At 44.7% G+C, this 26,458-nt stretch overlaps 2 protein-coding genes across 3 annotated transcripts; both read right to left on the minus strand.

Moving 5' to 3' along the window:
• Positions 1–1,362: 1,362 nt before the first annotated feature.
• Positions 1,363–9,921, minus strand: CLDN11 (claudin 11). Its single transcript, XM_010717085.3, has 3 exons — positions 9,304–9,921; positions 7,320–7,484; positions 1,363–2,433 (listed from the first exon to the last, which is right to left on the minus strand). The coding sequence occupies exons 1-3, from the start codon at positions 9,527–9,529 to the stop codon at positions 2,201–2,203; spliced, it is 624 nt and encodes a 207-aa protein (XP_010715387.3). The 5' UTR covers positions 9,530–9,921; the 3' UTR covers positions 1,363–2,200.
• A 1,204-nt stretch (positions 9,922–11,125) lies between these two features.
• SKIL (SKI like proto-oncogene) lies at positions 11,126–26,458 on the minus strand. 2 transcript variants are annotated; one of them, XM_003209233.4, is made up of 6 exons: positions 25,116–26,458; positions 22,351–22,448; positions 21,123–21,361; positions 20,660–20,901; positions 19,373–19,597; positions 11,126–16,122 (listed from the first exon to the last, which is right to left on the minus strand). In XM_003209233.4, the coding sequence occupies exons 1-6, from the start codon at positions 26,220–26,222 to the stop codon at positions 15,967–15,969; spliced, it is 2,067 nt and encodes a 688-aa protein (XP_003209281.1). In that variant the 5' UTR covers positions 26,223–26,458; the 3' UTR covers positions 11,126–15,966. The 2 variants fall into 2 exon arrangements, with proteins under 2 accessions (XP_003209281.1, XP_085088640.1); XM_085232514.1 differs by having other exon boundaries at positions 19,373–19,633.

Raw genomic sequence — 26,458 nt, forward strand, 5'->3', positions numbered from 1 at the left:
TTCAATGTTGAGGCTTTGATGCGATGAGCACCAAAAGTTGTTGAGTGTTGGTAGTGCCGTGGCCAGCCCTGCCCAGCAGCCAGTGTTATGGAGAGCTCTATGGGATATTTTGGAGCTGTTGGTGCCTGTGGTCCTGGGTAGGGCGCAGGGAGGGCAAGGAGCCGAGCGCCAGCCCCTTGTGCCTGAAAATATTGATTTGCAGCCTAAGAAAAAGGAAAAAATACCCCAAGTGATGCCTGGCAAGGCTTTGTTCTCCATAGGATCCCACATCTCCCTACTGTTAGGATTTGCTGAGCTTCCCACAGCGTTGCAGTGCATTCCTGCCCTGAGGGCTCCCTCTCTGCCACCAGTCCCAGGGTTGATGTGTGCACAATCCACAATCCCCGCCGCCCGCACAAGCTGGCACCCGCACATCAATGGCAGCACTGACGCGTCCCTGCCGAGCACACAACGACCGACTGTGCCCTGCTGTGATGTCATGGGCACAAGTGTCCTGCACAGCCCTGGGCTGCGCCTCTGGGGCTGCTGGAGTTCGGGGCAGATGCTGTGTGCTGGAGCAGCAGGACGAGTGCCAGGGCCTGGGTTCTTCTCTCCATGCTATCCCAGGGGAGTGCAGCCATCCTCATTCTCTCCCTTTAAATGCTCCCACTTCAGCCTCACATCTACCCAGGGCAAAGCGTGGGGCTGCAGCATCCGTGGCCCTAGTTGGGCTCTCCAACCAAAGCAGGCCATGGATAGCTAGATCCCAATGGATGAATGAGCACACGCCAGCACACTGAGGCTTGTCCTACTGCCCTGTTTGCAGATCCCTTCTCACCACCCCAAACCTCCTAGTGGAATCTCTGCTTCTGCACACAGCTCCAGGCTCTCCCCTTGCTTCAGCCCTGGGGTGAAGTGTGCACCAATTATGTGGAGTGAGTTAAGAGCCCTGGGAACTGTTGGGGCTTGGTATCACAGTAATTGCTACAGCATCCAGAGAGGACAGAGCTGGATCTTGATCTTACGTGGTTTTAATTAAGAGTAATGATCCCGGAGCAGACTTAAACTTGAGTTCAGAGCAACAAGATTTTGGACTTCTCCAATGGGTTTCCAAGCCTCCTGAATGGGAAAAATGCCACAAACCCTGACCCTGGGATAAGACACAAGGAACAACACACAAGGCTGCAGTTGGTTCCGAGCAGGAAGGTTAGTTGGCTTTTGAATATTCTCCCAAAAGCAAAGGCAGCCTTGAGTCCACAGCAGAGCAGAACTTCTCATCCCAAATTACTTTCAAAAAACCCCTTCGAAATCATTAGGAAACTGCGTCATGGAAAAGCTAGCTATGGAAGCACACAGGAAGGAAGGAAAAGGAGAAGGCAGAGCCGCAGATACTCTGTTATTTATTGTACAGTATTTCAGTTGAAGTACAAAGGCATCATCAGTATTCACCAGAATTGCATTGTGACAGTGTAACTGTGTGTTAAAAATGTGCTAAGGAATGGTGAACACAGATTTATGGGATGAAAGCAAATGTAAATGTAAAAACACATTTTTAGTAACTGATCTGTACAAAGGAAAAAAAAAAAACAAAAAACAAAACACTAAAAAAGAGTGTGGGGATTAGAGCCCCCAGAGTCATTGGAACTATATACAGAACACTGTTACGTATCGCAGCGTTAGGACCTTTGGGTTCTGTTTCCTTCATACTGATGACCGGGGGAGTGGGGGAAACAATGTTACTAAAACGATCAAATCCATACAAAAGTATTTACAGGGAAAGGCAGAAAAAATCCTCTACTGTTCCAAAAGAGAAACATTTGCCTGTTGGGAGGGTGCACCTCCCTCTGCCCTTGCTCCCAGACTGTGCCAGAGCGGTGACCTTGGGGACAGGAAAGCAAATGGGGACGTGCTGGAGTCCTCAGCAACGGGGAAGTGCCTCTCACGTCTGCTTTGCTGCTTTAAGCTCTCTTGGTGAGCAGTAAAATAAAAAAACCCAAACCCACCTGAGGCCCACACACCACCCCTGGGGCAGGAGGATGGGGAGGGCGAAACAGGTGGGAGTGGGGGCTTGCTTTCTAGAGAAGGGGACAACAGGGGGACAACAACACTTGGGACTGCTGGGCGCTTGGGCTGCTGTTTTAAAACCTTCCCGGGGAGCACAACAGCAGCGAGCGCCAGGAGAAGTGAACCCATGGTGTGCAGACCCAGGGGGTGTGGGAGCTCAGACGTGGGCACTCTTAGCGTGGGTGGGGGAGCTGGAGCCCGAGGCGTAGTAGAAGCGATTCTCGCCGAAGGTCTGAGCATCCCCCGAGCAGCAGACGATGACGCAGCCACCAAAGAGGCAGAGGGCAGAGCCGATCCAGCCCGTGTACAGGGAGTATCCAAAGCTCATGATGGTGGTTTCACGGTGGGCGCAGACGGGGAACCAGATGGTGGCTACCACGCCGCACATGGCTGGGGAGACAGGAGGGGAAGAGCCAATCACAGAAATGTAGAATCAGTAGGGTTGGAAAAGACCTCTATGATCATCCAGTCCAACCTTCAACCCGACACTGAGTGTGGGACCAGCGGGATACCCAGCAAGCTCAGGGGATGGAGTATCCATCCTTCCTTGGCCCCCTCAAGACAACCCACATACTCGAAGCTTGGGGTCAGTCTCCTGCAGCTTGTATTTCCTCTGGAGAATGGTGAGGAGCCCATCCCCACGCTGATCCAATGGGGAATACAACAGTACAGGCTTCAGGACTCCTGGTGCCAGAGCAGGAGAGAGGTGGGGATGCCTGAGCTGGGAGAGGTGGCGAAGGACCAGCAATAAGGAGCAGATCAAACCTCTGTTTGATGCAACCTGAGCTGGCAATGAAGACTAAAGAATGAAAGTCAACTCTGAAACTGGTGCTCTGGAGAGCTGCGTGTTCAGAAGGAGCTGGGAGCAGAAGATCACAGAAGCCTCATGCATTGGAGAGGCAGTAAAACCTCAACTCAGAGTCAGTTGGAAAGTGGATTCCACTTCCCTATGAAAAACGGGGTCAGGTGGTGGGGCAATGCAGCGAGGCTTCCCAAAGACTTAGTGAAACGAGTCAGAGGGACCACAGCGTTCAGCTTGGAGCCCACAGAGCACGACTACTGAGGGCTTCTAGTTTTGCTCCAGGCTTTTCCACAAAAGCAGGAAGGTAGCAACAAGGTGAAGATGATCTCCATAAAAAAATCCATCCCTGCATTCTCCTGGCATCACCCCGCTCTCTGCCCTCACTCTGCACAGCCCTGCACGCAGCAGAGCCGATGGCGTTAACCACCTACAGGAGCAGGTCCTAAAACAATACCCCTTTATGGCCCGCACATCTGAGAGGAATGAATCCGTCAATATTGACTTGCCTCCGGGACAAGCTGTGCAGGACTCCATCCTTGTGGCTATCAGAGAATCGGAGCAAAACAATAACAGGGCTGTGGCAGCACTACAGATCTCCGCTGACCGCACTGAGAGAGATCTGGAGGCGGTGTCAAAAAGTTAAGGTTGCAAGAGGGGGAGAAAAAGGGGCAGAGAAAAAATAAAAACTGTTTGGTTAAAGCGGAAAACAAACCATTGCTGCTGGCCAGTACAGCAGAAAGCCCTTCCCCAGTTGCTGCGGTTATTATGAGAAAAAATATTTTCTTATGGAAAAGAGAAGAACGTTTGGAGGATGCTAATGAAGCCAGCAATGACTTGGGGCCTCCTCAAAGCAAGGGCCCTGCAGCTCTGGGAGGGGGTTGTGGGGAAGGAGGGCTGCCCCTGCTGCAGCTCGTGAGCCTCCAGAGAGGGGTCGGATGGGAATCTGCAAAGCATTCTAATGGGCTCCAGCATAATGCTGCTTTGTTGTCCGAAAGGACACAATCATCTTTTCTTCTTCTGTCCACAGTAAATATATATATACATTAGTGTCCATAGACTATAAGAGCCTTATCCCCTCAGACCCTCCCCCACGGCGCAGCAGAGAGGACAACGCTCGCGTTGGGCCAAGGGGAGCTCTCGGGGACACCGGGACAATGGCATCGCTTGTGCAGTGAGGCAGCCACATGTAGCACCACCTTATCATTGTGCTGACAATGCTGGAGAGCTGGAAGGCCGGCCAAGGGCTGAGAGGAGCTCATTGCAGCTGCTGGTGATCCCAGTGGGGAGGAGGAATGCACTGGGATGGCTGCTGCTGTCAGTGCAGTTTGGCAGAAAGCAAGAGGAGCAGCTCGAATCCTATAGATTCTACCACATCATCCTCATCAGCACCACCTGTTCCTGTGCCCCACACCCCAGTGGGTCCCAGTTCCTTCTGACCGTGCACCTGATCCATGGAGCTGAATCTCTTAACATTTACCATTATAGGCACGGTTGATTCCAGCACTGGAAGCACACGTAGAATCATTAAGGTTGGAAAAGACCTCAAAGATCACCCAGTTCAACCATCCACCGATAATGTTCATAATCTGCCTTCCCAAAGTTGTTTTATGCAGGTTATGTAAGTGTTTAGATTCTGCTTTCCCTCCTGCCCTGAGCCACCTGCCCACGGGGAACACACAAGTACTGCAGTTCAAGCCATAGATTGGGTGCCATTGATTTACTGGTTGGACTTGATGAGCTTGAAGGTCTTTTCCAAACAGAAGCTGTTCAATGATTCTGTTGTTTCTTCAAGGGGGAGCAGTGTGACTTACAGAGGTCTCTTAGTGCCCACAGCTTCCCAGAAGGGGAAAAAAAAAAAAAAAAAAGCACTTTTGAACCTTGTTTATCTTGGGATAGAGTCCTCTGAGAGAAATATCCAGAGGAATCTATTAATACCATCTATTTAGAAGATAATAGCTAACATGGTCAGCTAGCAGTGGTAAATCCCAGTAACCAATGCATTTTCCATCTGTTTATCATCCTCAGGTTCCTCATTTCCCCACGGGGAAAAGATCACTTGGGTACCAGCACGGGGTCCCCCAAATTAGCACCAACAATATGGGATGGGACGGGTTTTTTCCATCAACACTGTGTTGGAGATGTTTTCATAGCAGCTCAGGGCAAACCACCACCGACAGCTGTGTGCAGCCATAAATCAATTCCCTTGGTCAGATAGGATCAAGCAAAGACATAAATACATCAGCATACAGGATAGGAGGGTGTGCACACATGTTGCACTCTGCAGCCTGCTATTATCAGCGGACAGGAAAATCAATGGAATATCTGAGCCCATTGTTTTCCTGGCAAGTTTTCAACTATTTTTTTCTCTCTCTCTTTTTTTTTTTTTTTCGTGATTCTGTGTTTCAATCCCTTCTTTCCTTTTTAACAATTTCTGTCCTAAATGCCATCCTCTCCCTGTGCAACACGCAACATTTGCCATGGAGCCAACTCCAGTGATTGCATCTCCACTCTGCAGTGTTTGTGGGTCTGGATTTGTTTTCTTCTAACCAGATCTCTGGGAGTTGTGCTCAAGCCTTGATGTTGGAGGGAAAACACAGAAACCCACGAGTGAGAGATCGGTGGCCAGAGAATAAATAAGAACAGCCCATGACAGAAAGACTTTTAAGCCAGCATTATGTCTTCTGAGGCCTGATATTCATACTTATTGAAGTCTCTGGAATGGTGACACTTCATTTTTCCAACAACAGATCATTAATCAGCTTAAACAATGTCAAAGTCCCAAGCTCTGTGCATTACTCTCTTTCCAAGGGGACTGATTTGCTAATCAACCTGGAAAAACAAATTTGTTTTGTATGAAAAAGTGTGGGTTGGTTATTTTTTGTGAAAAGTTTAGGAGCCAAAGGAACATGTTGATCCTTTATTACTGCCCAGCTCCGGGGCAGCCCGGATCACACAGGGGTAACAACCAGCAAGAAGGCCAAACCTGACCCAAAGTGCACATGCTAGCCTTCATCCTTGTTATCTCTTCTCACTGGCCTTCTACCATGGCAGGACCAGACCCAAAGCCCTGCTTCACCCCCACAGAGCTCTGCGCTTTCTCTTCTTCTCACGCAGTGTGACTCACTGTAGTCACTGCCATGTCTGCTGCTCCTGCAATCCTGCTGCCCTACCGCAAAGCAGATTTAGGGGCAGTGCTCTCAGCCATGCAAAATGGGGCTGGTCCACAGCACAGCTCTTCTAGCCCAAAACTAACATTTTCCATCTGTTTGCCACGAAGCGCAGCTCTGGTGGGACTCCCCCAGCTCCCAGACCAGAGATAACAGCAGAACAGAGACTCTTGTTGCTACAGTGTCACTGACAGCATGAAAAAAACCCTTTTGTTCACTGCCAAGCCCAGGTCTGTGGCTGGAGGTTTCAGGACAGGGATAAGGGACACATTCCCAGAGCTCTCCAGTGTGACTGCAACTGACGGGATGTCCTAAGCAGGCCTGTAGAGCTGATGTTAGCATTTCCAGCTGTAGCAACAGCCCCTTAAAGCCCACAGCTATTGGAAGACCTCCTTGGTCTCACTCTTAAATTTCAGACATATTGATTCATCCTAACTGTTCCTCTCTGGAGCAGGGACCTTGTAGGAGGAAGATATAGAATCATAAATGCTGGAAAAGATATCTAGGACCACCAAGTCCGACCCCAACCCATTTCCCCATGCCCACATCCCTCAGTGCCACATCCCCACAGCTCTGAACAGCTCCAGGGATGGTGACCCCACCACTCCCTGGGCAGCTGTGCTACTGCATCACTGCTCTTTCTCAGAAGAAATTTTTCCTAATACCCTGAACCTCCCCTGGTCCTTTCACTGGGAGAAGAGACCGACCCCCACCTCACTTTTTTTTAACGTTATTCAAACTGGTAGAATGGTAGATATGCCAAAGCTGGGTGGCGGGGACCTCCCATCAGAGTATGGAGGGATCTGCTGCACAGGGCTCCATCCCTCCTTGTCCCCATGCCTCCCCAGCTGGAGACATGCAGCTCCATGTGGCGCCCACTTGAAAAAAACCTCAGGAGAAGCAGAAGAAAGAGGAGCAGGGTGATGTCAGCGCTGGCTGCCGGCGAGCAGCAGAGCCGCACAAAGAAGCCACTCTCCCTCTGCCCCCTCCTCTGCCAAGCAGACGGGTGAAAACAAGGCCCCGCAGCCTGTGGCTGGGGTGACGAGGCCTCAAGAACACGCAGGTGCCGTGTTGGGGACAATGAGCTTCACAGGCTGAGCTGCACAAAACAATCTCCTCCGCGGGCTCCGCGGACGGGAAGAAATCCCGAGGACAAGGCTGGCAGGAGGCACGGGGCTGTGCCCCCCCGGCGCCTGGCCGCCTCCTTGCCGATGTCCCAAAGGAGCAGCACCCACTGCCATCGATCTGCGCCTCCCTGCTCACACACCACACCGTCCCAAAGCGGAGCAGGCCGGGCCGTGCCTTACCCAGGAGGATGATGAGGATCCCCCCCAGCTGGGAGCGGCGGTACTTGGCGGCGCCGGGCTCGTGGCCCATCCGGATGCAGGGCAGCACGGTGATGAGCAGGAAGATGGCGGGGAGGCCCAGCACGGAGGCGGCGATCATCAGCGCTCGGCACGCCTGGACGTAACCTGCGGGTGGGGTGAGAAAGAGGATCTGGGTTATTTGGCTCAAAAGGAGGAGAACTTTGGGCAAACGTTGCTGCCCGATGAGCTCCCAACACCTTCACAGAGTGCAAGAGATGGATTCTATGGTTCTACATAACCCTTTGTGTAAGCAAATACCCGGCAGGCGTGAGGCAGTCGGTGTGCGGCTCAGAGGTGTGCGAGACCAACAGTTTCCATGGAGTGAGAATGTCTTCCCAGCAAGATGTAGGGAAATCATGAAGCTGGGAAAGATGGCAGTGAGTGAAACAGCTGGGAAGGGGTTTTCCTGCAGCTTTTCAGCAGCCACACTATTCCTCAGGACTCTGTGCACACCACGGGGTGCCCCAAGCTTTCATCACCAGCACGGCTTTCCTGCCCTGGAGCAGCGGGTCGTGGGGCTGCACGTGGCACTGTTCCTTAACTCCTAGTTCCCTAAGGAGTTAAGGGCAGAAAGTGAGACCTAAACAAAGGAGATGGCAATGCCCAGCATGGCCTCTGTGTAACCGGTCCCAAGCAAACAAGCACACAAACAAGACACAAACGTTCCAGTTTAAGGACTTGGCTCGGTGGAGGACTCCAAACACAGTTCAGCTGGAGGGAGGGAACCGGGAGGGATCCCATGGGCAGCAAAGGGGCTCAGAGTGGGTACGGGCAGAAGGATCTCACTTCGTGATCTGCCTCTGCCGCAGAGAAACACAGCTTTCTGTTGGGGGAAGGCTTTATTTTCTCATTTATTAAGTTTAATTCCATGTTTTGTCAAGATAAGCCATTTTCCTGCCTGCTGTGCTGGATCAAAGTGAACAACAGTAGCTATAAGGAAGGCAAGCCTACTGAACTGTAAGTACCGACAGGGAGAACAGGAGCTGGTCTGAGAGGTCCAGCACTGCCAACCTCTGTGTAACAGGGGCTGGGCATTGTGTCAGGGGGGATTTCAGGGGTGACCTCTCTAACCACTGTGAAGTTATTTCCACAACAACTGAAAGCAGATAAAGAAGGGAAAAATGAACAAAAGACAAGGGACGTGTATTTCTAACCTGTTGGCTTTGGAAGGGGCACCCTGACGAGGTGAAACAGAGCGAAGAAACACCATGGAGTTAACAACAATTGAAATAGATAAAATAATTAGCTAAAATAACCGGCTAAACTATAGAGACAAGATCACACACAGACCTTGGCAGGTTCAGTTAGCCCCAAAGATGCATTCATCCTGGAGAAACACTTGGCTTAGATTTTACTTTGCAGTAAAGTAAATGCTTTATGATTAGAAAGTAACGAGACAGATCATGCAGGGAACAGACATGACTATGCTAAGAGCTCTGCCATGCATTAGAGCACAAGGGAAGCACAGGACTGCCAAGACTGATGACAAACTTCCAAAAGATTAAAAGCCACAGCAGCATTAATAATGGATGCCACGAGATTCATCCTTCTCAGATCATTTCAAGGAATAGATCCTTCAAATTTTAGTGGTCCATCATCATCACGAGACAGAACTGAAATACAAAGAACACTGAGATACAAGAGTAGGCTTTGCAACGCAGTCTGGGGATGAAATGGGAAAGGAACAACTTGTTAACAGTTTCTTAAGAGCAGCGGCTGGTAGAATAAGTGGACTTTAATAGCCAGAGATAAATATTATATAATAAGGACAGTTAGAACCAGGTGTAAGTCCGTGAGCACCGTGTTAGGAGACACCACTCAATTCTCTGGCACGTTTAAGGGACCACCTTCATGTCGACGAAGCGGATGGAGCTCCACCATCGACCACCCTGCAGTGGGGTGGGAGGAGAGCCGGGGAGCGTACCTGGCAGGATGAGGATGTCCACCAGCGGCTTGCAGTGGTAGAGGCCCGTCGCCATGACGCAGTCTGCCCACAGCCCCTTGGAGCCCAGCTCGTCCATCTTGCGGCAGGTGGTGATGGTGTAGCCGCAGGTCACCACCCAGTCGTTGGTGGCGGTGGCCACCACCACCCCGATCCACCCGATGAAGCTGCAGACGAACCCGGCCAGGTGCAGGCAGGTGGCCACCATCTCGACGCGCCGGGCTCGCGGGTCGGGACGGGGAGAGCGGGGCTGGGAGAGGCGGCGCGGAACGGGCTGCGACCCGGAGCTGCGGGGAGCTGCGAGCAGCCGGGACCGGAGATGCCGGGAAAGGTCCCCGAGCTGCACTGGGCGGCACCGAGCGGCTTCTGCCCCTGGGAGGGGTCGGCGCTGCCTCCGGCCCCGCTCCGTGGGAGGAGCGAAGGGGAGCCCCGACTCGCGCGTCCGTCACCGGGCCGGGGGCGAGCGGGGAGCGGCCGGAGCGGGGCGGGCAGCCCGGGCAGCGAGACGCGGCCCCGGGTGCAGCACGGCGGCGCTCCTGAGCTGCAGCCGTCCCGCTGCCGTCGCCTCGTGGGTAAATGGGGAAGGAAGCTGGCGGGACGGGGAGCCGAGTTAACTGCCGGTGCGATGCCGCGGCCGGGCGCTGCGGCGCGGAGGACCGCTGGTGGGCAGCGGAGGAAACTGCAGCGGTCGGCCGCGTCTCCACCGCCCCTCACCTGCGGCACCGGGTTTATGGAGGCGGCAGATGCGGGTGGGGTTAATCCTTTCCTTCGCACACAGAATCACAGATACAGAACGGCCGGGTCGGAAGGGACCTCAAGGATCGTGAGTCTCCAAACCCCTGCCACATGCAGGGCCACCAACCTCCACATTTCATACCAGACCAGGCTGCCCAGGGTCCCATCCGACCTGGCCTTGAACACCTCCAGGAATGGACGGGGCATCCACAGCCTCTCTGGACAGCTGTTCCAGCACCTCACCACTCTCATAGAAAAGAATTTCCCCTTGACATCCAACCTACACCTTCCCTCCCTCAACTTAAACCCATTTCCCTTTGTCCTGCAGTTATCTAGCCTTTCAAAGAGTTGATTCCCCTCCTGTTTGTAGGCTCCCTGCAGGTACTGAAAGGCGGCAGTGAGATCACCCCGCAGCCTGTAGGCACACACCCGGCTGTCGCTGTCCTTCCTCTCCCCACCCTGCAGGTTTTGCTATTGGAGCTCCCTGACGGCAGGTAGCCGTGTTGAGCAACGTGACCATCCGCTGCACAGAATGGAGCCGCTGTAGGGTAGTTTTCACAGTCAGTAAATAAAAATATTTTTCATCAGATGAAGTATAACACTCACTTCTAATGTTAAATGTTTATAGATCTCAGCGCGTGGCGTGGCAATGCGTGTTATCTCTTCATTACCCATCTATTAAGGAGAGGTGTGAACAACTCCAACGTTGCTTGAGGACTTAAGCAGCAACAAAAGCTGTGCACCAGAGAACATGCCAGCTACAGTTCTATTTATGTACATCCGAGCTGCAACGCACGGATATCCCACTGCCAGCAACACCTGCACGGAGCCTCAGGGAAAGCACCCACTGTGAGAGGGCACTGACTTGGTAGATCTGCTAAAAATATCCATTAGAAAACCGGGGACCTCCTGCAGGCAGTGGGAACAGTGCAAATTTCAGTGTCATCAGTGTCTTAATTGATTGTAATCAAAGCAAGGAAGACGGTCCTCCCTGGAGATGCTCCATAGTTTAACACCTTCCTGATGTCTAGCTGGCATTTCAGTGCACGATACCACAAAGACCCGAGTGTTCTGATGGTACAGGTTTTATTTTTGAATCCACAATCTGTACACGTATTTACAAGGCATGAAAATGGATAACAGCACAAAATACAATTGAGGTATAAGCTAAGAGCACAGTATGTCATGTTTCAATAAATATAATTCAAAATTTGTAAACTAAGTGACCAGATAGATGCATTTTGTTTACTAAAACCATATAAAATATCTGTTAATCTCACGTGAGGTAGAGGACAGTTTTGTGTGTCATGTAATGCAACCACAGCAACGCTAACAATAAGACTGTACATCATTGGCAAAGTATTACAAACTGTTGAACGCAGCGATGGATCTCACAGGCTTGCTGTGGTTTGGAATAGTCACCAGCTGCTGCCTCCAGCCCAGCAGAGCGCTGTGTCGCTGTGCAGCCACCTTCTGTAATCCAAGACAGTCATACTGGCATGTCAACACCAATAAAGACTTTTGAGAGTGAGCGTGGAAACAAAAAGAGATTTTTATCAATCACAGGAAGCAACGTAACTGCAACAAAATATTTCAGACCAACTTTGCATGTCCTAGATCTACTTGAATACAGTGTAACTGTGCTTTCCTTTAAGTGAGGTATCTATATTGGAAGAAAACCAAGGAGTCAATTGATGTTACGGAGGCAGTTTTCCAATAACAAAATTTCACACTGTTTGTTTGCTGTGCTTGACGAAGTGCTTCACTCATTTTTCAAGCATTTCCCAACAGAACTGCTGACACTGAACAAAACTGGTTTGCTAAATAATGGAGACACACGACGAGCTCTCATGCCATTTGTGAGCTGCAGCCACTGACGTTCACAAAAGCTAAAAAGATGGCTCTTTTTTTTCAAACAGATATGCAACAAACTGAACAACCTATAAGCTTTCTATAATGAAAACGTCAATGAATACTTCTCACATCAAGGAGCAAAACAAAATCTGAACCTTGCAGCTTATTGCAGCTTGTGTTGACAGCTGAAATAAAACTACTGGAAGATTTCAAGCACAGATTAACAGGTAGGTGGGATTATTCTTTTGTCAACTTCACCTTATTATAGAAAACTGTTGTGTGGATTAATTACATGAATTAAGTGCAGAAAAAATACAAAGTCGTTCTCTTTGCTGACAGTCAAAATATATGCTCTACAAACAAGTGAACTCGAGGAAGCTGACCGTGACAGCCAGCTCCACAGCTAATGCTAGGAAAGTCTTCTGAATAGTCCATAACGTGGTACAGCTATCCAACCCCCCAAGATAAACCAAGAATGTATGAACAAACAGTTGTGACTTCTAAAACATGGGCCGAGCCACATTTTTTCAGGCCACCAGAAGCTTCAGGCTTCCACCCAACTTTTCCTACTTCACTAATTGCATTATGCCTTCACTATATACAAATGATTTTACACCTAAGCTATTAATATATTAAATATAGAATAAAATTAGTGGAAGAATGTGAAACAGAACCACATTTATCTGAATTCCCGAGCTAGACGATATGCTTGACAAAAACTAAAACACAAGTTTGGAGATCTGAGATAACATCTCTTCCATCCAGGGTACTGTGAGCCAGGGCACTGCCAGACTGCCAAAACTGCACGCTGTACTCACATCTTCTTGCTCATCAGAGCACACAAAGCACACGAAAGTCCTTTTTTGATTTTCCGACACATGGGAGCAAACATTCACCCTGAATCCGAGTTCCAAAAGGTGCACACACAGGCAACTTCGTTTTCATTCTAGGTGCTCAACCAGGAAACTATTAAAACAATGAACAATTCTAGGTTTTGTTTTTTTTTTTCTTCCCTCTAAAGACTTAATGCCACAACTACGTGAGAAAGCAACCTTCTGCCTAGAAGATCAGCAAACGAAAGCTGAAGGCAAAACAAAGAGAAATGCATCAGACGAGCATGCCATGGCTCAAAGCAAGAACCTCATGCCAGAACTGGTTTCTACCATAAGTGTGTACCTAAGTGAGGGCCCTTAAGTGCTCACTGCAAGTTTTTATGTTAGGCTGTAAAATAAACCACTCAGTATAACAAGCAGAAGGTAGTGAGAAAAGGTCAATGTAGATTTGTTCTAGAGCTACCAGCGTGTTATTTACAACTCACTCAAAAACTATCTTTCAAAGACTGAACACACAAAATCTATGGCACAGTTATGTTTACATTATTACTTAAAACCAGTATAAAATTAAGTCTACACATATGAAAATTATTTATGTAAGTAACCTGAAAGTAATATTGAAGAATTTTAAGAGGATTACAATAATTTAAAACGCATTCTAACTTTAGATTAACTAAATGGAGTATTTACAAAGCTATTTTAAGGTCATCTGAACAGATGTTCAGTTAACTTTTTCAGCCAGATGTCTTACAAGTATTAGGAAGCCTCACCCACAGCTGGAACTGCTAAAACTCTATGCCAGCTGCTAGAGCTCTTGCAGAAGTGAAAACAGGAGCACAAACTATGGCTGCCTTCAGCAGAAGCTGGCTGGCACAGCAGAAGTGCAGGCTGGGGCAGGGGAAGCCCAGCAATAGCAGCAGCTGCCACAGGTTGAAATCAACCAGAGGTGAAGTGGGAAACCTCAGAGCAAGGAACGTAACACAGACAGGACCTGAACAAAAACTGAATGCAGAGTACTGTAAGATCGTAATCCCATCAGGATCCCATTCGTCTGACAGCTGAGCCACAAACACTGCAGTCAACCCATTACTTCAGCCATACGAAGTGAGTCCGGAGGGCCTTATCAACACTGACAACTGAACAACTTTGGTTCACAACTCTGATATTGAAAAGCAGCTAGAAATGATCAGATAACACCCCAATGCAACTTTCTGGTTTCCAGGCTGGTGTTTCCTGACTCGCCAATCTAGCTAATCCAGCCTCGAGCTCCAGTGCCTCATATCACACTTCTACCAACACTGCTGCAATTTTTACTCTGCACATTCGCTTCCTTCCAAACCACTGCTATGCTGTAAAGACAGTCTTTTTTTTTTTGTTTTGTTTTGTTTTGTTTTTAAGCAATAATTTGGAGATGGAGTTGAAGAAGATGTGAAAAATATCATCTGGATCCTTTTTTCTCATCAACCTTGCCAAATAAGTTTCATTTCTTTCATCTAATCTGCCCTAATGATCAGCGTAAATACGACACAGGGTCCATAAGGAAAATTACGCACTGGTATGGAAGAATCATTCTATGACTCCACAACGTGTATCACCTCCTTTCTCACTCAGCTTAAAATTTTGTGCCATTTTCTATTTCTGTAAAAGAGAGCTAAGAAAGAACTCAGTTTTCATTTTTACTAGTTCAGAATAAAAACTGATGCCAGGTGGATTTTACTAGTGGTTTTATCCAGAATCAACCAACTTCTTTAAGAGAGTAATAAACCTAGCACCTTAAAAAAACGAACACCAAACGTAAGCTAGAGCACAGGTTAAAATAATGTAGTGAAATAACAAAACTACTAAGATAATTCTAGTCACAATCAGCCAACATCCGTCAGCGATGTCAAACTTTTTGGAAGGAAGTGCACAGGAGTACTTCTCCATCCAAATCTGTAGTCATGCACTGAACCTACCAGGAATCGGACTTCTGAAGTACTTGAGTAGATGCAATATATATACATAAAGTGGAAATTCTGTACAATGACATATTTCTAAATGTCAGAGCTCAACAAACATGCTGTATTTCTTAATTCATGGTAACATTACCATGCCATTCAAATGTAGAAACGATCAAACTGATTTTCAAAGTGCCATATCTTAGAATTCTATTTTTCTAAGCAATTACCACAATGTCAATTAAGGCCTGTTCTATGTATAGAAAGAAATATTCACAAGTTAACAGGAAGCTTGAAGTGTAGAGGCTTCAGATACTAAATAAACCAGTAATTTTTTTTTTCTTTTAATAAATATTACTTTTCTTGGAAGCATTAGTATCTGAAAACCAGGCAAGCCAAGGAATCCTACACGTCTGTGCTGGAAGGGACAGTGAAAGATCATCTAGCTGCAAGCTCTGTGCCATGGCAGGGACACCTTCCACTGCCCCTTGTCCTGTAGCTACCAGACCTGATAAACAGTTTCCTTTAACTGCTATATAGAAGAAAATAAAAACTGAGAATTTTTAGTTTTAGAATATTCCATTTTTGAATGTAATTTTTTCTTAATTTAAAACAACAACAAAAACCAACACTCCTAATGTTCTGTTCTTCCAGCACCAAACACCTGCTCTAAAATTGCTTACTGAGTTGTCAAATAGCACTGAAAAGGTCAGCCTGACTTCGCGTAACAGAATTATGGGGAAACTCATGCTGGTAAATCACTTCTGATAATCATCCATCTACTGTCACGGTGATTCTGAGAATTACCTTACAGCTGCCTTTATACTTTCCCCAGTTCAGGAACACAAAATTCTCACTGAAAACTGAACTATTTTTGGCCTTGAAGAAATTAAGGGTTTGTTGTTTTTTTTTAAGTACTTTTATAACCGGATGTGAAATTGATAATAAAATAAAGATCATCAAATCTGTTTTAACAGACAATATTAAAAGGTAAAGGGTCCTCAAGGTCTGCATTAGAAATAAACGGAAACCGGCCACTCTAAATCAGAAGTTTCTTATTTTTTCATAGTTTGAGAAACACCAGTACAAATAAATGCAGATTTCCATTGGTTAGGAAAATCTAAAAATGTGTACCTATCTATTTGTTTATATATATCTTCATCTGCACTTGTATGGCAAATAGAAATCTGTAGAGAATACTTCTTATCGCACAGAAACTGCTTACAATTCATTAAAAAAATGAAACACCCTGTTTGAAGGACACAGTCATGCTTGTTTTCCAATTTCTATTTTCCATTTTTTGAAGATTTCAAGATCTGTAGCTTCAATTCTTTTATCATCATCTCTAACTTCTCCCTTGCCTCTCGTTCTTGTCTCAGTTCATCTTGAAGCTCCTGTCTATCTGCCTCTGCGTGGTCCAGTCTCTGTCTCAGTTCTGCTAGCTGTAAGATAGAGCAGAGAGATTTAATTTTAACAAACATATTTGTATATGACAACCGTTCAAAACCCCACTGCTAACCACCCTATGAATCAGGTACAAATATTTCAGAAGTATTTATCAGCTCATTTTCCTACGTTTATCAACAATTACGCAGCTGCTGCTGCACCACTGGCAAATGACGGCAATATGAGAAGTGGCATAAAGATGATGCTGCAATAAAAAAAAGCCAGAAGAGCCCAATTTTAAATACATATAAATCCTAGTGATGTGAACTGCCACACTACACCGAAGTCAAGAATCTGCTAGAAAGCTGTGAAGATGCCTGTATCAGATCTTTCACAAATCCCAGAATAAATTTTCCATTCCTCAAGTTAATTCCTCTCACCTGGCAAAATATTATTTCTTTACTTCAAAGGCTTAATCCATTTCTAGAACACCCATACCCATCAATACAGTTTTCTGATATCCTTTAGCATAAATGAAAGTTAGGAAAATGAGATTCAGAAGTTCTTGACCAGAACATCCTGTGCATTGATTTACGTGTATTCAAATAGAAACATCAATCCTCCCAAGCTTTTTTGTGAAACGTTCTGTGTTTCAACACAAGAGAATAAATAGGTTTTAATCTATAGAGTACAGTAAATCTCAAATTTCCCTGAGTGTGAGGAAGACTTGAGCAGACTAAATGACATCAGCTTCTGTTGAAAAGAGTGCTTCTCTTACCACACCAAATAGATCACTGTATAATGACTGAAGTAAAAACACTAAGTCCTGTCATTTTTGTCTGTAAAAATGTAAAATACTGAAATGTTTTCACTTGGAATTTGGTGCCATGTAACCCAGTGAACTGAAACTACTGATCCATAAATACACCTCTCTGTTTTTGCAGTTTAATGGCAATGACAAAAGATGGCTTGACTGTGATGCTGATCTCAGGGAAGAATTTAAGTGAAAAAAAGGTTGTTAAAATGCATGACAAACATTCTTTTTTATCTTCTGAAGAGTCCCACTGCAGATTATGCAGTCAGTTTAGAAAACTTACTCATAAAAAAAAAAAAGTTCCACATTTAAATATGATTATATAGAGAGTAAAGCAAAGATTTTTGCATGAGATTGTCAAACCACTAATGACATCAAGAGAAGAGTGTGAATCCCACGTGTGATGTGTTCAGCTGTTTGTGTCTAATTTATTAAAGCTGGACTTTCAGACTGCACCAAGCAACTCCACAGTAGAAAATCAGTGGTAAGCCCCAGTGATTCAGAACATTAGTCATCTTAGCTAAACCATTTACAAAATGGGACCATTAAAATAAAACCAAAAAACAGCTTAACAACCACTGTTTGTATCTGCAGCATATAAATACCATACCCAGAATTAAATCAATAAGAAACTATTTTGAATGTATTAGGGTCAGTTCTTTCCCACCAAAGCTTCTTCACGATAAGATCTGGAAAACTCTGATGAATTTTTCAAGTGTGGCAAAGTTACTGCCAAGTTGCTTATATGTATTAACACCAACAGTTACAACAGGAAGACAGAAGCCATTATCTTCTTTACCATGGGTTTAAGTGGCTGTTTCTTATGAAAAGACCTCACTGAATCTAAAAAGTCCATCTGCACTGATGACGTTGGGCTTCCATCTAAATAATCACTACGTGTACATCTCACTGAAAAAGAAGACAGCTCAGACAGCAAAGAAAAGCAGGAGCACAAAAAACACTGCTGTTTGCCAGCTGCTGTAACGTGTAGTGGGCAAAGGAACTATTCTGTTGATTTTGCAAAAACATTTTATTCAATGGAGGTTCGTCTTCACTCGTATAATGAGAAGTATTTAAGTAGCTTTTAGGCAGCACGAGCCTCTTAATGTGAGTCTTCTGACTTGGATGCAGACTGGTGCAGCACAGCACTGCCCACCGCCTGCATGCCACAGCACGCAATACATAAATCAGCATGTCTGTGGTGGAGCTTTTGTTTTCACCTATAAAGAAAGGCTTAAGTGCTGGTTATACTGGCCTATTGTGATTGATGGGGTAAAGCAACAGTTAAATTGGGTAAATTAGTAAAGGAGTCAAAAAAGGAGGAACACCTCGTGCATCTTCAGGCAGGCCTCGACAGAAGAACAAATGTTTACCAAAATTCCAAATCCCTTACTATTAACTTCTTTTAATGTACAACGAAGGCTTTTCCCACTCCACAGTTCTCAGAGAGGGCAAGTGGCTTCAAGAAAACATCACATTAAGGCTATTTTAAGTGCAATATATACAGCTTGAGAAAAATAACCATTGCCAGGACCTCTGTTTAACTCAGGTACATCTGACAACTGCTTGGAACCCACAGTCCAAAATGTACTGCAAGATGTGATAAATGGAGAAAAAGATTCCAATGACACGTTCCAAGTAGCTCTGCAGCACAACTAATAACAGGATAAACTTTCATGGAAGGAATGCACTTAGTATTCTAACATCAAAAGAAACAATCATCCAGACTCCTTGGAGGTTTTTATCCTCTAAAGAAAGTATATACTATACAAGCCATATAAAACACACTGCACACGATCATCTTCATCAACCAGAACATGTCGTTACTTGCAGTAACAGGGCTTGTACCAGATGTTTGGTAAATCAGACCTTAGTCAGAGAGGATTACTTCTGGCAGCAAAGGCCAGGAATCTGTGGAGTGGGATGTCATGAAATTAAATTCATGAGAAGGATTTACGATGCTAGTCTCTGCCCCACTCCCTAAAAATACAAAACCTGTCTCTCAAGTATAGCCTGTTTCTTATTTTGAGACTGTATGAACAGCAAATATACAAAACCATAATCAAGTGACCATAAAGCTTAAGTTTCAGATTCTGTTTGTTTTAAAAGACTATTTTCTGTGACACAGTACAAGGTACTTCAACACATTTCTATAGCTAAAGCAATCATGCTTAGTTCTGTAACATGGACAAGCCTACATGCATTAAACATGACTTGCTTTGAATAAGAATGTTACAATCCTTATGTTTAAGATTAGTTATTTAATCCTTAATATCATACAAATATCTGATGAAGAGAATCCTAACACCTGACAGGTGAAGTGTTTCTGTAAGCTACATTTTAGCTCTGTCCCAGTCAAGGAACAGGGAAGTAAATATGCTATCACTGTGACTAAGATGCAGAAGATGCAACCTTACAGTGGATGAGCAATAACTCCATATTCACTCATGCACTAAATACAATTTGGTTCGAAACAGACTTCCCCTTCTCACCTGTGCTGCATATTCTGCTTCCTTGTCTTTCTCTGAACTGGAGTCACAGGTACACTTCTGCTTCATCATTTGGTCCAATTTCTTCTCCAAGTCTCTCTGCTCAAAATAAAACTCTTCCATTCTTTGAGCGTGCTCAGTTTGCAAAGATTCAAGTTCTTTTTGCAAGTTCTGCTGCTCTTCACTTAGTTCCTTCATAGCTTTAGAGTTGTTTAACATTTCCACTTCCTGCCAAGACAGATCAGGATCACATACACCTTGGTTCTAACACCAGAAAAGTGAAAAAACAATCTTGTGATTTAAATATGTAACCGGAAACAACGAGGCAAAAAAAAGCACATTCATCTACTGGTAACAATGGGCTGATAATGGAACTCATCTTCTTATCAATGGTGACGTGCTGTATTCAATTAATATAACATGATCTATACTTTCAAGCACATGGAGCTTCCAGAAACAAATTCACAATGTCCAGCAGTGAACCTCAGAATGTGGTAGCACTGATTTACTAAAACATATTCTGAAGACAGAAGAAGTGTCTCATCAGAAAACAGAATAGAAGTGTTTGGTTTCTCTTTCTGTTAACATTTTGATATTTGTAAAAGGGTCTTCATTTTTTTTTTTTTCTTTTTAAATTACCTACCAGCTTTACCTCCAACAGCAGAACACTTTAAAAGTAGCCGTCCTGGGGCCTTACCTCAGATTGCTGATTCTGAGCTTAATGTTCAAAAAAATAATAATAATAGGTCTGGTGTACAAATATAAGCAGAAGAGACAGTATTTACCTAATTTAATGCAGAAAACAGAAGTGATGCAAAATCACAAATGAACACCAGTTTCTCATCTCCTCCATAAAACCCCCTAAAAAAAAGGTTCAACCAACACAAACAGGAAGAGCTATTCTTGCTACGCAGAGCTATGGTAAGATCAATTCCAATTCCTGCATCTTTAAAATCCTAAAAAGTGAAAAATTTCCAAAGGACTTGAACTATATTTACCAAAATACTTCTATTTTTGAAAAACATTCGAAAGCTCAAGTAGTTTTCACTTGGATAAAATGAAGGAAGGAGCTCCTTGAAGACAAACTGAAAAAATAACACCAATTATTAGCCTCTAATCTAACAAACACACAGGATACTAGAGATTTAGTGGCTGGATTCAAGCTGGTGGAAAATTACTTTTGTGCTCCAGTGTTCTAAATGGAAGTCATCTGTGGAATGATTCTAAAACCAAAAATCTAACATCAGTTTTCTGATGGCAAAATGAAGTTTTTTCACACTGGCATCGTACCATTTGAAGCTGCTGCTTCCTCTGCAAAATAGTATTCAGTTTTTCTTGCTGTTTGATGTAGGTTTTCATTACTTCTTCCATGATCCTTCCCTTGTCGTCTTCACAACTGATGTCTTTCATGAGAGTGGGGGACAACGTTCTCCCATCATTACCTACTTCAACACATCTGGAGCCTCTCATGCTTTTGGAAGAAATACGTTCGGATTTTCCACCTCTTGCAGAATGAGCTGACACGAGGGGATCTACAGATAAAAGAAGAACGTGGCATAATAAGCACAGAAAATCAGAGTAATAAAATGCAAAGTAAACTGAAGATTAGGAAAAGGTCAGAAGAATTTTTGGAGAACCGAAGTGATAGGGATACAATGACAAAATACCAGCTTGGTGCTGTTCCTTCCAAAGCTACGTGCTTTAACATTGAAAAGACTTCAATGTAATTCTTTTTTATAGCTTATCTACTCACCTAAACACTTATGCTGCTCCAGACCAGTTTTCAAGTCAATTTTCTCCTGTTCCTCAAGAGAAAGCTCTGGATAGGAGGCAGGTTTTTTGTGCTTCCCACTACTGAGCTTTTTCTCTGACATTCCAGATGAAGACTTGATTACCTCAGAAACTCTGACTGTTGTTTTTGTAACATCCTTGTATTGTGATGCAAGAGATACATTTGGGGCAACCACTTTGTCACACATATAAAGGTAGTAACTGAAACAGTAGAACAGCAAAATTAAGGATGAAAATGTGCAACAAACAACAAATGAGAGTACTAAGTTTAATTTCACTTTCAATACATGAATTTTCAATACATGTAGGCTTATCCTTTTTATTTTTTTTCCTAACCAAAAGGAAATAGTAATGACTTCATCCTTACTGGCAGATCATTTAGATATGGTTTGGAGGCCAAAAAAAAAAAAAAAAAGCTTATGCAAATGTGACTGATTAAAAATACATACATACATATAGATATATAAAAATCATATGAAGTCTTCTCTTAAATGCAAATAGTGAAATTAGAATGCCACCAGATCCAGACTCTCTAGCACTGTCATTCTCATAATCCTCCTATCAGCAATGGGGTATGGGAGCAGGGATCAGCACAGTGGTAAGGTGCACACTGCTTTTTAAATAGCAGAGCTGGGCACTGACAGTGCTGGGCAGACTTGGGACCAATACTGGACCTTCTTTTCCACATATACTGACCAACACTGATGCAGAATACAGAGTGTGTACTACATTAAAGAAATGCACTCAATTTCTGAAACCTGGAAATTAACCAACAAGTCAGCTGCAGTCATTCCAGCATGGAATAAAGTCTTCAAACAGTTTTTGCAAGTCCTTTTTGAAAGGAAATGAAGTTGCACTCATGGTAAATAGGCCCTATGCAGCTTTGCACATACGTGCATTATGTTATAATAGGAAAATTAACTTCTGTCATTTCTAGCTTGAGAAGAAAAGTTGTAATTACATTTCAATTGTATTTCCTCCTGAAGAACGCCCATACATCACAGCTTGAGTCTCACACCAAAAATCGCCCATAAGCAGTTCATTAATATTTACACTAAGAAATGAATTACAAGTTAGGGTGCAATTATTTTTGTAACAGTTCAGGTTGCAAATACATTTTTTTCAGCTGAAATTTATGTACTGAATTTACGTATGCAATGCTCATCGTGCTGCAAAGGAAATTCAGTTACCTGGGATGGAAGAAGGAGGGTGGCTGAGGATCAGCTTCTGCTTCCTGCTTTATCACAGGATACCACTGTGATAATTCTAGGCTCTGCTGCGAATCCACCTCAAGAAAAATAAAAGCCAAACAGTAATTTGAAGACAGGTTGACGTTAATGACGTTTTAACAAACTGTTCTCAGTGGAATGGCACTTCCACCATTAATGCATACACACAAAGACAAACTGGGGTACTGGAAAAGGCACAGACTTTGGCAGAAGTGCATGCTGATGCAAGAGACAGAAGTTTCTTCAATCACCCATTTCCCATTATGAGTAAAGCAGCAACAAAACTGAAAGAAAAGCTCTTCATAAACCTACATAAAAGCTCTGCTGAGCTCCCAGCACTCTGCCAGAGACATGCCACCAGACACTGGGAGAAACAGAAAGCAGAAACAGGACTCCAAAAAGGTTGTATCAGCCTTTGGTAATTAAGCATCTACACATCAAAGTATGCACTTGTCAGATACTTCACTACAAAATGAAATCTGTGAGGAAAAAGCAACACTTGCTGGTGTTACAGAAACACGGCTGGGCAAGGTCACTGCAGTAAGCTAACAACCCTTTGCAGTAAGGAACAGAAGTACCTCAGGCGCATCAGAACACACCATCCTAAAGCACTTCTGTGCATGCAGTATTTGGATAGCAACCCTCCTTCTGTTTGTCTCAAAAACCATTTCCAAAATTAAACTTTAGGCAAAGTTACTGCTGATACTTACTGCTCTGCTACAAAGTTATGGTTATTTTCAAGTGAAAGGTGTCCGGTCCTATCTACAAGACTGGTAGCTGAAAAACTGATTCCTAATTCCATCATATTAAAATAGTCTTGGAACTGGGGAGATGTCTACTGAAACCCCTAGAAATGTGAATGCAGGTGGGTTTTCCCCCAGTGTGATTAGCTGACCCCAGCCAGCAGCCACAAGAAATCCATATTCACACACCCAGAAACAGACTGTCATAGAACCTCACCTCTGCCAGTCAAAGAGTCTGCAGTCACAGCAGCACGGCCTGTATCAGATGTCACTTGACCACAAAAAAGAGTCAATCCTATCTATATTGTTCTGGTCAAAACGTCAAGCCTGCTAAATTTGAAGTCTAGCACTGCAACTGCAATGTAACTCCACCCATGCAGTTCCTCAAATCAGCTCCAAAAGGAACAGAAAGGAGAGAGGAAACAAGGAAGCTAAGCTCCAAAACAGTGATTCGTACGAAACTCTTCCCCACCATTTTATCTTTGCTCAAGTTTTCAGTTTTTCTTTCATATTAATTTCATATGCTACTTAATAATAATAATAACAACTACAGAGGTCTGTAATGGAAGAATTCAGAAAGGGTTTTTTGTATTTTGTTTGTACCAGTCCAGTCCAAATGACTGCTGCTGTGAACTTCAGCTGTTTTTTCATCTGTCTACAGGAAACTGAAATCGTGGTCAGAAGTCTGCTAACACAAAACAGGAAGCAGCCTCCTGTAGTCACACCTAGAACACACTTCCACCCATGCCACAGTTCATTACCTGTACTGACACTGCAAGGATAAAGACTGTCATGACAGTGAAGACTCCTTGCTGTGAGCTTACCTGCACCTCCAGCTGATTCAGCACGTGCAAGAATGCCATACAGCAGACTTTTGTGGAAATTTTCTGATAAAATCCCTTACAGCAGACTGGCACAACTGTAGCAATAGCTGTTACTGCAATAAGCCCTTCTGAAACACTAAATGTTCAGAGCTGTGCTGGAAGGTGTCACCTCATCGCACACCTTTCTGGGCTCACCTGCATGGACTGCTTTGAAATCCAAGACAAAACATCCACCAGGTGAACCAAAAAGTTTTAAGTTTAGATTACACTCAATAAAACTGCATATTCTTTGAATGCAAGCATCCATGTTGTCATTACCTATGCGTTCCCTCATTTAATGAGCTAGCTGCTCTCTGTGTTCCCTACCAGCTCTCCTCTTAAAAAGCCTATTTCTTGCACATAACGTGATTATTTCCCCAGCAACATCCAGCATTTATCTGGTGTTTATTATTTAAATTAGAAGCCCTCTGAAGGAAAAATAAGCTCTGTATTTTTGAACTGCACTGCAGACTTACAGCAGTATTTTAGGAAAAAATACTATGTCTATTATTAACCATTGTCAAGATACCATCCTACAGCTCTTTACTTGGACTGCTTCAGAACTCCTTTCTTTTGGCATATTTCTCCATAAAACTCGTTTAAACAGAAAGCTACTGCTGAAGAAGCAGGCTTTGGGCTTCTAACAGGAGCTTATCGATGCGCCCTTACCCATGAGATGGCAAAGCCATGAGATGGGTGGTTGGCAGGCCAGGCAGCCATGCACCACGTGTGTGTGTGCAGGCGTGAATGCAACAAATAAAAAACCAATTGGTAACACCTGATTTTCAAGCTCCTTTCTGCATTGTTCAGCTGCATAAAACACTTCAAAAGATCTCCAAATTAATTCTGAACTTTCCAGAGACTGCTTACTTCAAAATAAAACAAGAACCAACAAAAAACAAACCATCTTGAACATAGTTACTTAGAGCCCAAAGAGGAAAGAAATCACTATGCCTTTTCATCAAAAATGCATTTCCATGGTGAAGCTCCCTCATGAAATTCATTTAGGCTTGGCTTGACAAGCATTGCCATCTACAAGGGGCAAGCACTGTGCTTCCAGAAGGACCATTTACGTGCAGGCAGAGAGATTTAGGAGTTCTACAAGAGCAGGTGAACTTACTTTTGATCGAGTTCTTTTCTGATTTTTCTCACTAAATTTCTCCTTCATCTCCTCCAAGAGATGCTTCAGCTCCCGCTCCTCCGACGTTCCCAGGTATTTTTGGTTAATATGAAGGTAGCAGTGCCACTTGGCTGACTCAAAGCCCCAGTGGCAGGTCCTCTTGTCGGGGGATCGATGCGAATGCATCACGAAGGTCTGGGGTGAGAACATCCCGTAGCACTCCAGACACTGGATACAGGGGTCGTCCGGCGCAAGGTAGAACTGAGGTGCAAACAAACCCTGGCACTTGCCCAGGCATTCGTGCTCTACTTCAAAGGCACTGCCAGTCTCCTTCAGTTGGGCCAATGTGTTCTTACCAGGGAGAAAGCTGCCATTTTGAGGAAAGGTGCGAGGACGTAGTAAAGCATTGCATAGCCTCTGAGCGTCAGTCAGTGTAATTAGCCCGCAGGACGGAGCATTAAATGGAAGAATTCCCAAAACCTTCAGAATATGAAGTTGGTCGGAAGTGCACCTGGAACAGTATATGTACAGTTCATCACACACTGTATTAATCTGCTGCAAAGAAAAGTCTCGAAGAACTGAATTCAACACCTGAGGCAGGCAGAGCCTTTTTTCTCCTCCAACTTTAAAGCAAGAGATGGATTCCCCCTCCAGTACAGTCTGAGTGAGCTCTGTGGAGCTGTCGGGAGGAATGAGCAGCGGAGCAGAAAGGATTTGTGGTGATGGAAGAGGCAAGAAGACGGTGGGTGACATGCTTTCCTGGGAATAGCGAGCTGAGAAAGCTGCCGGTCCACCCAGCGAGCTCTGGCTGCTCAAGTGGAATTGTGCCAACGTGTGTTTCAGACCTGGATTTAAATTCAAAGGCTCAGAGATTGAAGAACTGTTTGGCTTGGCACTCTCCCCGTCAGCCTCCACAGAAGTTTCGTCATATTCGTCCAAGTTTTCCTTCTTGATTGTTGGCAGTTTATTTATCACAACTCGTACTTGGCTATTTACGTGCATTTCCGTCATTAGTTTTTTCAGTGGGGGGCTCCCATCCTCCTGGATCCCACTCCTCTTTTGCTCTGAAACGAGCCCTAGAGGGAAATTTGTTTGTGGGCTTTCCATCGCTGAACACCAGAACTTCAGTTAATTACAGTCTCGAATGCACATTTTCCTGCTTGCTTAGACAAAAAACGATTTCAAGAGATCTCGACTACCGCAGGCACGCCCCGGTTTGCACTCCACTTAATCCTTCGGCCTCCAACAGCAAAACCTGCAACCCATTTTGAACATAACACTAAGAAAGTAAGTCTGCAGAGGTCAAACAGTTTTCTAGTTCTAGAACCATTTGTTCAACTGTC

The sequence above is a fragment of the Meleagris gallopavo genome, chromosome 11 (assembly GCF_905368555.1).
Source record: "Meleagris gallopavo chromosome 11, MGAL_WU_HG_1.1, whole genome shotgun sequence".
Taxonomy (NCBI): domain Eukaryota; kingdom Metazoa; phylum Chordata; class Aves; order Galliformes; family Phasianidae; genus Meleagris; species Meleagris gallopavo.